The 14,136-nt window shown below is 45.3% G+C and overlaps 1 protein-coding gene across 1 annotated transcript in view; it reads left to right on the top strand.

The window, feature by feature from the left end:
• The window catches only part of ASS1 (argininosuccinate synthase 1), an 84,049-nt gene that overhangs the window by 50,181 nt on the left and 19,732 nt on the right, over positions 1-14,136 (top strand). The window contains exons 10-11 of the mRNA XM_027869614.1: positions 1,937-2,021; positions 4,196-4,260. Of these exons, the coding sequence (XP_027725415.1) occupies positions 1,937-2,021; positions 4,196-4,260 (150 nt within the window). The remainder of the gene's footprint in view (positions 1-1,936; positions 2,022-4,195; positions 4,261-14,136) is intronic.

Below are 14,136 nucleotides of genomic sequence, written 5' to 3'. Positions count from 1 at the left end.
AATCAGTTGCTTTGAGGCCTGATTCTCACCTAGGTCATAAACTCCTAGATTTAGAGCTGAAAGGGATGTTAGAAGTCACTTATTCCAACACTCTCACTTTACAGATGAGGAGAATGAGGCCCAGAGAAGGAAATGACTTGTTCAATGTCCCACAAAGCTGGAGAACTGAGATGTGGACCCACGCTTCCTGACTCCAAATCTAGCACCCCTTTCTCTACCCCAAGCTTCATCTTTCTTTGTCTCTGCTGTTTTCTCCCTTATATTGAGATGCCCAGTATAGGGGGCTAGCTCCATTGATCAAATCCTTAGCTTAAAATGGATCTTTATGATCCAGGGAAGCATCTACATGACTTAACATGCTGGAGAGACCCAAGATCACAGCATTTTTACTAAGAAGTTGGGCAACCTAAAAGAGCAAGAGAAAAAAGTCCTGGGCCCAGGACTGGAGAGGGTTTCAGCTACAAGTATGACAATTTGGCAGTGTGTCTTACAGCGTGGACTCCAGATAGGGGAGAGAGAGAGAGAGAGAGACAGAGAGAGAGAGAGGAGAGAGGAGACTCAATCCATTTTAATGACTTTGGGAGCGTCTGGAAAAAAAATAAAGGGGAAAAAAAAGCCCCTCCCTCTGCTATTCCCCATTCATCCCCTAGTTAATTTATTTGAAGTTTTAATCTAATTATTAACTATTTTAAAGGATAAGCTGCTTTCTCCAACAGCAGCCCCAACAATGTCTCTTCTCCACCGGGTGGACCCCATCCAATGCCCTGGCTAAGGATGATAATAGAAAAGGAGAGGCAGAGAAAGGGGATGGAGGGAGGCGGGGGTGCGGTGAGGAGGGCTTAAGGTTCATTATTGGCCAGACTTACATTTAATAGCAATTTACAACCGAGTTATAAAACCCCTGGAAATGGGGGTTAAGAATGGCGATGCTGACAGACCCTTCAGTGTCGCCACGCTAGCAGGCGCCTCAGTAATAAAGACTCCAAAGAAGGCTATTGAGGCCTGATTGGCAACTGATAGCTTGCTACATGGTAATGAGACGGGCAGATGGAAGGGAGATTAGGCTCCAACTTTGAACGGCTTTTCTTTGTCACAGCTACAGCCCTCTTGTTAGCCTCCTAATACATTTATTGCTCACTTCACACTGCTCGAGAAAATGCCCCTTTTCTATTCAAAGTCAACCCCTAACCCACCCACCCACACCCCCCCTCCACTGCCCCTCTCCACACACCCCCATCCCTCTGCTGCTACCACCCCCACTGCCTGTCTTCCCTCCCTCCCTCCCTCCTAGCTCCCTTCACTTTTTAGAGGCCATTATAATTAATTCATGGGAGACCCTGCTATTCCAGCCAGTCCTGCCCTACCATTGGCCAGTGGGGGAGCCATTCCATGCCCATCAGGCTGATAACTGGAACCCTGTGTGGGGTGTGGGCAGGGGGAGGGGATCAGATCATTGGTCCAACAGACGTTGCAGGGGGCTGTGTGTGTGTGTGTGTGTGTGTGTGTGTGTGTGTGTGCTGGGCCGTACCTCCGCAGCGGTCCAGCCCCCCACTAACTGGTGGGACAGAAGGTGCTCCGTGGTAAGACAATGGTGGAGCGTGAAATTCAATTAGTTCAGGGCCTGGTTGCAATTTCACAGCCCCTAAATGCAAAAGGGAAAAAAAGAATGGGAGGGGGGGGTGGAGAGTTTTTATTACATTTTCTCTTTCATTCCAGGGGCTTTCCAGCCCCTCTTTTCCCCCAGCGGCCACAACCTGCACATGGCTTTTTAAGAAGTTATTTGGAGTCCATATCTGTCACATCCATTTAAGGCGTTGCTGATGACCAGGAGAAGGACATTGTGGCTAGGTCGGATGGCCTGCCCCCTTTGCCTGTTCTCTCTGCTTCCTTCTTGGCCGCCCCAGCTCTTTACCATCTGCACCTTTTACTCCCCCAGGTGTTCCCGTGCAGGTGACCAATGTCAAAGATGGCACATCCCACCATACATCCCTGGAGCTCTTTCTCTACCTGAATGAAATTGCGTAAGTGCTGCTAGCTGACCTTTTGCTTCTCCCCAAATCATGTTCCTTTCTTTCCTCTCATTCTCAAGAGATCTCAAGAAACACATTCCATCCCTTTGGGCCCCTGGTGAGTGAATGAGAAACTCTTATGAAGGAAAGTTTAGATCAGGAGTGGGGAATCTGCAGCCTCAAGGCCACATGTGGCCCTCTAGGTCCTCAAGTGTGGCCTTTTGACTGAGTCCAAGTTTTACAGAACAAATCCTTTTATTAAGGGGAATACTCACTATTATTAAGGGGAATAATCAAAGTGTTACTCACCAAGCCCAAGACTAGAACTCAAGGCTAAACTGTCCATTCTATATACCCCCACACAGCTTCATTCTACTGTCCTGCACAGAGCAGTAAAATCCCTTCCCTTGTATTCCCCTTTTAGAAAGGTGAGGGGACACTTGACAATGCTCCTAATCCATGGAGGTACTGCTGGCATCAGTTTGACAGTCCCCAATATTACCCCTTGTCTTAATACTATATTGATAGGGCTCTTGTCCTCTGACACAATGGAGAATATGCATGCTCATTTTGCTGGTATTGGCTTTTTTGAAAGATATACTCAGATGAAAGTTAGCAATCTCTAGGTGGCCTTAAATAGTCAAAGCTGCCTTCCATACTCCCTGCCCTGATTGGTTCTGAACCCCAGGGATGATAACTAGAGATGGGAGTTTGCCCTTCATTGATCAGAACTTCTGATACAGCTAAAGGAACTACCATCAAGTGGGTGGATGGTGGGGAGGTATGGTTTAAATAGGATGTTCTGGGCAAAGGACCACATGCAGAGGTGACTTGGCTAGAGGTTAGATCAGCCTAGGCTGCATGTACCCTGCAGAGTATTTTCTCTACTCCAAGATCAAGTACCAGGCATATTCCCAGGGCCAAGGGTGATTTATGCAAATCCAGGGACTCTGTAATGATTCCCACTCTGAGGCTATTACCACAACACCTCTCCAGCTTAACAGCACCCTGAGGTCTTCTGGGGAAGTGGGTTGGAACTACCAAATTACCAAATCTTGGGCAGAGCCAATCAGTTCAATTGGATAGACTCAACAAACATTTCTTAAGCAACTACCAATTGAGTATGAAACTAGTATCCCAGAGACAACAGCCCTTACATATGATGATACCATCCAAGTTCTCTCTCTGTGTCTTGGGTCCTCATATCACCGTCCTCTGAGGAAAGACTGGTGGACGGATGAAAGGGCGGGCGTGCTAGGCCTCATGTGCATTATTTTCCTCAGTCCTGGCAAGACATTGTAGTTAGTGAAAAGAGCCCTTTGACCTGGGTCCTGGTCCCACATTTGCTGCTATTACAGTGTGGTCTTTAGCAAGACTTTTTCTTCACCTACTCAGAGGGCACAGCTCGGAGACTTGAAGAATATATTTCATAGTTGCTGTAAGGCTCAAATGGGATAGTGTCAGTAAAGTGCTTTATAAACTTTAATATGTAGATGTCAGTTGATGTTATTCTTACCAATAGATGAAAATTACAGGTAAATACAACCTTCTTACCCATTAGAGCTACCCAAAAGAGAATGGGATACCACAGGAGGTAGTAAGTCCTCCATCAGAGGAGATCTTCCAAAGGAATCTCTTGTAGGGGTTGTTGAAGAGGATGATATAATTTAGGTATGAGTTGGACTAGATAATCTCTGTGATCTCTTCCAATTCTGTGATTCTGTAATTCTATGATATTATTTCCCTCCCCTCTCTGTGCCTCAGTTTCCTCACTTGGAAAAGGAAGGATTTTGCTTAGATTAAACTTGAGATTTTTTTCCAACTCCATGATTCAATAACTTTATTTTATCAGTCTGCATTTCCAAGAGAAGGAGCAAAGGGCAGGAATGGGTACCAGTAATCTTCTTCATGAAAATCACGTAGTATGCATGTAATAAGTACTTAACAAATGTGTTTTCCTTCCTTCATTCATGTGCCCTGACAGAATAATTCAGCCTGGCACCACAAGTCCCAACTGACCCTGAGGTTACTGGGGCCAAGGAAGGCAAGAACATCCCAAAACACTGATGGATTTGAGAAGCATGGTTAGGTTCCCCTGCTCCTTTCTGAAAGCTGGGATTACTCTCTTTCATGGGGAGCCTGCCCATCCAATCCCTGACCTCTTCCCCCCGCTTCTTCCCCAACAGGGGTAAACATGGGGTTGGCCGAATTGACATTGTGGAGAACCGCTTCATTGGGATGAAGTCCAGAGGTAAGCTTGCCTCCAGAATGCCTTCAAAGGGCATGCTCTGGGTGGCTTCAGCTTCCTAGAGGCCCCTGTACTATGACACAGCACACAGAGCCCAGATGTTCAAAGGGAAGATAGTGGCCTATCTTATCCCATGGGATGGAGGAAATTGGGACACTGCAGCATAGAAAATCTGCTATAAAACCCTGGAAATGGGCCTCTCAGGAGGCCCATTGTGCTAAAACTGAGGTTCTTTGTGATTTTTTTGAGAGGTAGGTTATTATTATTGTGAATAGGGATAAGGACTGGACCTCTGATTTCAATGGGATAGGAAACTCCCAAGTGAGAAAATGCCCTCTACCAATGCAGGCTGGTACCTTCTCTCTAATTTTATAGTCTTAGAAAGTTGTCTAAAGTGTTGAGTTCAGTGACTTGCTGAGGCTTACACTGCAAGTACATGTCAGAGGCAGGGCTCAAACCTCTGTCTTCATGCCTTCAAGCCCTACTGTCTCTATGTACTTCATTGTAATGCCTCTCACATTATTATGAATGATAACCAGAAAATTGTAGCCATGGTTATGTGTCACTACTAGGTCAGGGAGGACCAAACAATCTGATCACAGTCAGATTGATAAGAGAATCTTGATAAGAATCCCTACACACTCTTATATCAGTGCAGGTCCCAACTTTTCTGAGCCTCAGTTTTCTTATCTCTAAAATGGGGTTCATAGTAGAATGTGGGCCACAGGGTTATCATGAGACTCAAATTTGATCGTATTATGTAAAGCACTTTGCAAAACTTAAAGCAGTCACTATATGTTTGAGTGGTGATGATGGTGGTGATGGTGGTGGTGATGATGATGATGATGATGATGATGACGATGATGATGATGATGATGATAATGATGATGATGCCAGGGAGTGGTAGCCATTCTCAACTGGCTGACATCATGCTAAAGGTCTTTAAATCAGCCAATGGGAGAAGTCTAGAAGGCCAGCAGCTGGGCAGAACTAGAGAAAAAAAGTAGTCTCTGGCCTAAAAGGGTTTACCCTCTATTGGAGGGAAACCGCTTGCATGTAAATAAATGAATGAATGAATAGATAAATGAATGAATTAACAAATAAATAAACATGCAAAATAATTTTGCAAAGACAGGGAAAACTAACAACTGGGGAAAATAGAGGATGCTTCCCTTAGGAGGTGACACTTGAGCTAAACCTGTCTAGAGGTTCCAGGAGCTGGAGGTGAAAAGGAAAGAGAGCACCCCAGGAACAAAGGGCCACCTGAACAAAGGCAAGGGAGCCATAGATGGCATGACATGGTCAGATACCAGCAAGGAGACCCTGCTAGAACACAGAGCAAACAATGGGGAGTCATGTACGATAGGCCTAGGACCATATAGTGGAACCAGATGGTGAAGAGTTTTAAATAGTAAAAAAAGGAATTGGTATTTTATCCCAGAGGCCATAGGGAAGCATGTTTATGGTAGCAGCAATTTAGGGATGCAGGATTACTGACCAGAATGCTAGACTGGCCATCATTCAAATGATTCGAGTGACCCAGGCCTAAGGTAGTACAGCTTTGGAACAGGACTTCCCTCACTAGACTGGGTAGTGAGCAGCCCAACTCCCTTGGCCAAAGCCACGGTTTTTCACATAGGCCTTGCTTAGACTGTGTTCTCACAGAGCTCTAAGGTTATGACAGGGTGGAGCCAGGTGTTCTAGCTAGAGGGTCGGAGCCTGTGTGGTCAGCCTCTCCTCTGTTTTCTCAGGGGCCCGACTCCCATTTGGGGGCGGGAGCGAGCAGGCCCCTTTCATGTCTCCATGAAAAAACAGAAAGGGGCGATTTCTTGGTCATTAAAGGTTTCATTCAGATGGCTAATTCACAGCCCTTTTTGAGAGTCTCGAATACTAATAGGACCAGGGGTTGGCGCTGTCAGTTTGTATGGAGCTGCCTTGTGGGGAGGGCGAAGGGGGACCAGGGGTTGCTCTTAGAGAAACACAGAGCTATGGGGAGCAGTGTTTCCCAGGGACAGAAAAAACTTGTCTCTACATCTTGCCTTCTCATAATTGCCTCCTTGGGTCAGCTCCATGGCCTCGCTAGTTAGGTCTGTTTCTGATGAAGGCATGGAGGGATAATATGTAGGGAACCATGAATTAGTGATATCTCCCCTAGCACCTCTTAGTGAATTTCATTATGATTCTGTCATCTGTGTATTTATCTAAACCCTTCCTAAACCTCTTACATTTTTATCCTGCATCCATTCATTGTGTGGTCTTGGGCAAATTACTTAACCTTTCTGGGCCTCAGTTTCCCCATTTGTAAAAGGATCATTGAGTTCCTTTCCAGATCTAAGATTCTAGGATGCTGAGATTCTGTGCCATCTTTGAGTCTTCCTGAAAAGGAACATGTTCCTAGCAGAGACTCCTGCCCATCAGTATACCCTTCCCCTGCCAGCCCTCTGCATCTAAGAGCCTCCATGTCTGAGGATGAGGATGGCAAAATATATAGAGTTGAAATTAGGGTCTAAGCAAAATGTCTGGGGGGTAATCGTACTTCTGGCTCCCTCTGCTCAGCTTGAGGAAACGACAGCACCCACCCACTGTCCTTTCCCATGCAGAGATTGTGGCTGCCTTTCCTAAGCTCCAAGGATATGTGAGAGGAAGATGAATCACAGAATCATAAAATCTCAAAGCTAAAGAGGAATTCAGTGGCCCCTTAGTCCAGCTAGACTTGAATAGGAACCTCCCTACAATATCTCTGTCCAATGATTACCCGACCTTTGCTTGAAGACCTGCAGGAAAAGAGGATGCACCACTTCCCAAGGCAGCCCATTTGACTCCTGGGCCATTCTTTTAGGATATTTTTTCTTATATTAAGCCTAAATGTGCTCTCTGCAACTTCTGCCCATTGTTCCTAGTTCTCTTTGGAGCCAAGCAGAAGAAACCCAATCCATTTTCAGTCCTTTGGCATCTGAAGACCACCATCCTGTCCCTCCAAGTCTTCACTGGGCTTCACATACCTTCAAAAATATCCTCACATGTCATGGTCTTTAGGCCTATCTTCATTTATTTATTCAACTAGTGTTTATTAAATATCCACTATGTGTTAAGCACTGTGCAAGTTCCTGGGGTTACAAAGACAAAGTAATCCCTGCCCTCAGGGAGCTTATCTTCAATTGGGTGTTCTCTGTCCTCATTGGGCTCCAGAGGAGGGATATTGGTGACATTGGCTCTGAAAACTTCAGATGCCAATTGTCTGAGTTAAAGGCATTGTTCATATCAGGGCTGTAAATATAGAAAATGCGGCTGGAGGTGGGGTTGTTTGGGAAGGGCTTAGAACACTATGAGACCTGGCGTTATCCCACTCCTGCCATGGAGAACAGAGAGAAGCTGCTCCCTCGAGTCTCTGGGCCTCCCCACCCCTTTGCTGAGCTTTCAGGGGCTACTTCCTTCTGACAGGCAGGCAGAAGCAACCCAGCCAAGAATAGCTAGCCTGAGAGATAGTGCTTTCAGGTTTACCCAACACTTGACGTATGCTATGTCATTTGATTTGATCACACCCCACCTTCCTCTGCCTCTGGAGTCCTGGTGCAGTATCCCAACAATTGGTTGCTATGACACTGCCGTGGGTGGTTCAGAATGAATTTCAGATCACTTTCAGTCAGTTATTCAGTAAACATTTATTAAGCACTGACTGTATGCGAGGCATTGGGCTTAGAACTAGGTCTATAAGACGAGTAAAAGACAATCCCTGCTCCCAAGAAGCTCACAGTCTAGATGGGGAGATGACATGCAAATGATTCTGTGATTTCCCCACCATTCTTTCAGCTCCTCAAAACAAACCTTGTGGGATTGGCCAGGCAGGGACTGTTAGCCCCATTTTATAGGTAGAGAAAACTGAGGCTTTTATAGAAGGTTAAGCATCCCATCCTAGGTCACACAGCAACTTAATGTCTAAGCCAAGGCACGAACTTGGGTCTTCCTACTCACCTTATGTACTGAGAGTTGCTAGGGACCTCAGAGATCATCTAGTTGATACTTGACCCTGACCCTTAGGATTTATTCAAAATTGAGAGAAGGATACAGGAATCGGCACTGGGAAAGTAGTGCCTTCTCCCTTCCTCCCCATCCCTTCCTCCTCCAATAGAACCAGCAGGCTTCAAGAGCCTAGAACCTGGGCACTATTAGGGTGAAAAATTAAAAAAAAAATTTTAAACCCTGCTCATCATTAGCAGGGTTGCTTATTTGAGCTGCAATGATGCATGGGGATAATAGTAGGTGGCGAGAATCAAGGAGATAATATTGTGTCTAATGGAGAGAGGAATAGCATTAGCAAGGGTGTTAGGTTCCTTCTGAGAGGTCTCATTGGGATGGAGTGCCCTAAGCAGACCATCCTGACTTCTATATCAGTCCCTCTCTGCCTCCTCAGTTTCAGCAGATACCTCTCCATGCCTAAAATTTTTCTCAAGCAGTAGGTCTCAAAATATTCTGACTCTTTGTGACCTTTGGGTTTTCTTGGCAGAGATACTCAAGTGGCTTGCCTTTTCCTTCTCCAGCTCATTTTACCTATGAGAAAACTGAGGCAAACAGGGTTAAGTGACTTGCCCGGGGTCACACAGCTAGTAAGTGTCTCAGGTCATATTTGAACTTGTCTTCCTGACCCTAGGCCTGGTGCTCTATCCACTGTGCCACCTAACTGCCCTAGGAGTCCCCAAGATCCTTTTAGAGGGTCTTCAAGATCAAAACCATTTTCATAATAATACTGAGATATTTTAATTTCTAATAACAGTAAATGTCAATAAATGTAACACAAATAAACTAAAGCTCTTTGAAAGGGGGTCCTCAATAATTTTAAGAAGGTTAAAGGGGTTCTGAGACCAAATATTTGAGAACCACATGCTTAGTGTATACTTTGCATCTCTCCTTTCCCCCATCTTATAATAAGATAATAATAATTTAATTATATTGTACATGGTTGTATATAATATAATATATGATTATAGGATAATAAGAGCTATGGTAGGAACTTTCAATCTTGACCTCATCAGTACTCTTCTCCAGCCATTGAGTTCATCAGCCTGAGACAGCTGCTTCTCAGCCAGCTATGAAGGCTAGTACCGTAGAAGGCCAACAAGAATTGCCCAGCATTCGATTCAGTTCAAATCAATGACATCTATTTGTATCCATGGCTGATATTCTTGTACCTAGTAAACACTTAATCAATTAATTGTTGAATGGCTTTGAATCAAATGTTGGATCAAGGCCCCAGACTGAGCTACTAACCTTGGTCCCAGGTGAACCCCTACAGACTGAGCCTTCCATCCCAATCACAAGCTCAATCCTACCCAGAATGTGTGCTGTTGCTCATGGGGGAAATAGCTACCATTTGTATAGCACTTTGCAAAATGCATTACATACATCATCTCTTTTGCTCTTCACGACAGCCCTGTGAGGCTCGGTGCCATTATTATCCCCATTTCGCAGATGAGGAAACTGAGGCAGAGGAAAGTTATATAACTTGCCCATGTCATAAAGCTAGTAAGTGCTTTAGGAGGGATTCAAACCCAGGTCTTGTAGACTTCAGTAGCTGGACGAGAATGTGGAAGGCTCAGTATATCTCATCCCTACTGCTAATCAAATAGCCTGAAAATGCATGCACTCAGAGGTATAACTAGGATTTTTGCCTCTAGGACAAGTGGCATGAAGCAGACCCTTATTTGGTTGGGGTCAGAGGGGAAAGAGTAGGACATACAGTGGAGAGACAGAATCAGAGACAGAGATCCTGGGACGCCAGCATAAAACTGATGCTAGGGAGGTCACTGTTGATGAGAAGCCATCAACTCAACTCAGCCCATCATCTGGTAGCTTCCTATTTTAAGTAATTATTTTTGCCCACTAAGGTCTAAGCTCTGTTGTTTCTACACTGCTGAAGGACTTTTAATTCCTGTCAGCCCCAATTGCCTTTACTATATTTATGTGTATGACTGGTGGAACCTGGGTCTGAGAATAAGCTAAATGATACCGTCCATACATATACCCAGACCAATGCCACATACATGTCTTTGTGTACAAACTGTATGTTTCGTGAAACAATTTCTGTGTATCACCCAAGAATCAGCTACAATTTGGCATGAGGCAGTGTAAGTCTTGTCCAGCGTTTGTTTTGTTGTTTTGTTGTTTTTTTTGGCTAGGCAATGGGGTTAAGTGACTTGCCCAGGGTCACACAGCTAGTAAATGTCATGTGTCTGAGGCCGGATTTGAACTCAGGTCCTCCTGAATCCAGGGCCGGTGCTCTATCCACTGCGCCACCTAGCTGCCCTTGTCCAGCATTTGTTAGCTTTGGCTTGGGAAGAGAAGAAAAGGGAGTCTTCATAAAGAAGGCTTGCAGATTCATAAAGGGCATGGTATGCCCAACTTGTAATTGATCCTGAGAGAAAAGAGCTCAAGATTAGAGACTAGAAAATCTGGGTCCTGGTTGTGGCTCTACCCCTAACTCACCATGTGATCTTGCACAGGAAATCACCTCCCCTCCTCACACTGAGGGTGTTAGCTCCTTATTTATAAAACGAGCAGGTTTAAATCAGGGATGCTTCACCTTTTTTGCATGATGGAGCCTTTTGGCAATCTCATGAAGCCTATGGAGCCCTTCTCAGAATAATGTTATTTAAACCAACTATATTGAAACTAACGGGGCAGCTAAGTGGTGTAGTGGACAAAGCGTTGGCTCTGGAGTCAGGAGGATCTGAGTTCAAATGTGACCTCAGACACTTACTTGCTGGATGACTCTGGGCAAGTCATTTACCCCTATTTGCCTCAGTTTCCTCATCTGTAAAATAAGTTGGAGAAGAAAGTGTCAAACCACTCCAGTATCTTTACTCACCCCAAGTACTCTCATGGAGAGTTGGACAGGCCTGAAACGACTCAATAACAATTGAAACCAATTATATTGAAATACAGTTATCAAATAATTTTTTTAAGTTCATGGATCCCAGGTTAAGAACCCCTGGTCTAGATTATCTCTATGGTCCTTTCAGTTCCAATTTTACTTCTATGAAAGTAATTGGAAGCCTTGGAGGTTACTGTTGGTTCTGTACATATGAGAAGGGATGCAGTGAGCAAAAGGGAGGAGAAACTGAGGAGACAGCTTATTTTTCTTTTGGCTTGTAGGGTTAGCTTTCTTTTTTTTTTCCCATAGACTCCACCATCCATGAAAAACAATCTAATTTAAAATCTCTGGGGAAATTCCTGTCTAATTTTGTAGCTGGCTAACAATATGACTAATTAGCTGTTCCCTTTTATCCTTTTTTGCCCTTGTTTTACCCACATTAACATCTGATTAAATGTCCCTTTGTCTAGACCTGTCCTTTGTAGCAGATGGGTTGCTCATGGCCAACAACCACCCATTCCTAAGTCTGTACTATCTCTTACCCCCAATAGCACCCCAGAGAAGAAATGGGATGGTCAATTTGCAAACATGTCAGTAAAGGAAGAGGCCAGAGACTTAGGATAGTGTGTGGGGCAGCTGAAGTTTCTCTACACTTTCTGAAGTGGACAGCTTGAAAGTATCCACAATAGCAGAGAAGGAGAAACAGGCAGGTTAGGTTGCCAACTCCCCCCCCCATCTGTGGGGACCATCTCTCCCCTCTAGGTCAGGTTATTAGACTGAGTGTCCAGGGCCAAGGGGACATGTTTCCCAAACAAGGTCTTACCTTTCCTTTGAAGGGAAGGTTGCCCTGGAAGCATGGAATTTGGGCTGGCATTTTGAAAATGGAAAGCAAGGTCGCTAACTACTAATTCATTTGTATAACTTTAGCCAAACTCCTTCCTGCCTGTGAGCCTCAGTTTCCTCCTCTGTAATTAGACTAGATGAATGGTCTCTGAGGGACCTTCCACAGTTCTAACATACTATGGAACAGGGTTGTATATTGGCCCTATCATTTCCTGGACTGAGAAATAGCTGAGGCTGTGGCTATAGAAAAGAAAGGTTGGAGAGTTAAGAATTGGTTTGGGGCTAGTTTCACCTTTAAAAAAAACAAAACCAAACCTCTCTCTGCCAGCCTAGTTCCTTCCAAGCTAGCTAGCTAGCTGATTAGCTGATGAACTAGAAAGATCATAAATTAATGTGGCTGTGCCTGATGCCGGCCGTGAAGAGGCTTTTATTAAGTGTAAGGTAATGAGAGAAACTGGTTAATCGTCAGTTACACTGAGGGCAATGTCTGGATGAAGCTATTGTCCAGAACCTAACATGGAAAAAAAATTCATTTGTATTGATTTTACAAGGCTTGTAATTGAAAATTCATTAAAGACTAATGTCAGGGAGGCAGGAGGGAGGGGCTGGCCAGTGGGCTTGTCCCAGGCTCTGCTTGGGGAACTAGTGGTCTCAGAGGCTGGGCTTTTTCTTGTCTGAAGGTTCAGAGTGGGGTCAGTGGGTTGCTGGGGGTACCCCTGACTGTGGGGCTGCTGGTGACAGTGAGCTCAGGGCTCACTCAGCTGGGCCGGCAGGGGCGCAGAAGGTTGCAAATGGAGTTGCTTTCCTGAATATTGTGTCTTTTCACATCCTCATTATCAAATTATCTTTTTAACTCTGGAGGGGGGCTAATTAAGTGGAGTAAATGAAATCAGTGGGGGGAAAAGAAGAGATGGGGGAGAGTGTTCTCTCCTGCTTCTGCTTGCCTTGCTTTCTTTCCTTCTTCCTTCCACCTCCCTCTCTTTCTCTTTGAAATCCTTCTCTTTTTCCAGTTCCCCCTTCCCTGCCGTTCTCTCTTCTCCTGCTCCTTCTTCTCCCACTTGGCACTAGCTGGCCTGGGATTTCCAGCTCCCTCTTTTGATTCCTTCTTCATTCCTCTGACTCAGAGGCTCCTTCCCCATCTCTCACTCTCCCTTTACCATAAAGCGGTGCTGATTCCTCCCGGAACAATCACACACACACACACACACACACACTCACATACATTTACACTTACAGCTTTCTTCAGCCTGTGTTACCCTTTGAGTCTTAGATTCTTCTGTGGCTCTTGTGACTGGGGTTGCTTGAATCAAAGTGGGGGACATAGAGGAGGGCTAAAAAGCAAAGAATATGTCCGAGGGGCCTAGACTTGGCCTTCATTCAGCCAGAGAAATCCCCTAGAATTGGATCCCAGTGAGAATCCAGGACCCTAATTCATTCTCCCCACTTCCCACGAGGACCCTTCTGCCGCTGCTGCTCCAGGCCCCCATCTCACTCTGCCCTGCCCACAGAGCCACACTCCTGCCTCTCTTTCTCATCCCTCCATCGCTGCTGGCCATGCTTCCATGTTCTGCCTGGCTGCTCAAGTGGGGATAGGGGAGATACAAAAGGGGTATATTTCTCCTCCAGAAAACTCATCCTCCCCCACTAGAACCAGCGTTTGGATTTTGTTTTACCGTAGCTCCAGGCCACCACAGGATGGCGGGGTGGAAGTGGGAGCTCCTGGTGCTGGCATGGAAGCCCAAACTACCAACCTCCAATTGAATGGACAGATCCTAGTCAATACAAGGAAATTGCTCAATTGGCGCTAAACTGGCAGTAGCAGTTACAAATGAGGACATTTTAAGCAGAAACAGCTGTCTGTATCCCCACTCTTTCCCAGTCCACTCTCCTCCTCCCCTCCCCTCAGCTCCCCTCCTCCACAGTAATTATGGTGTGATTGAAGGCCCTCTAGTCACAAATGCTGACACCCCTGTCTTTTTCCTGTAAACACGGAGAGATGAAAATAGACACTTGGAGACGCTTTGAATGTCACTTTGAAGATGTCTGTTGTCTCCTCCACGGCGACACCAGAGGTTCAGCTGTCATCTCCTTCTTCCTTTTGCGCAGTGGCTCATACGCTGACTGTCAAAAGCCCCAAATCTATAGTCTCTTAGCATCAGGTTTCTGTC

This window comes from Vombatus ursinus, unplaced genomic scaffold (assembly GCF_900497805.2).
Source record: "Vombatus ursinus unplaced genomic scaffold, bare-nosed wombat genome assembly UNPS02014793.1, whole genome shotgun sequence".
NCBI classification, from domain to species: Eukaryota; Metazoa; Chordata; class Mammalia; order Diprotodontia; family Vombatidae; genus Vombatus; species Vombatus ursinus.
This window is presented reverse-complemented; position numbering and strand designations above follow the sequence as displayed.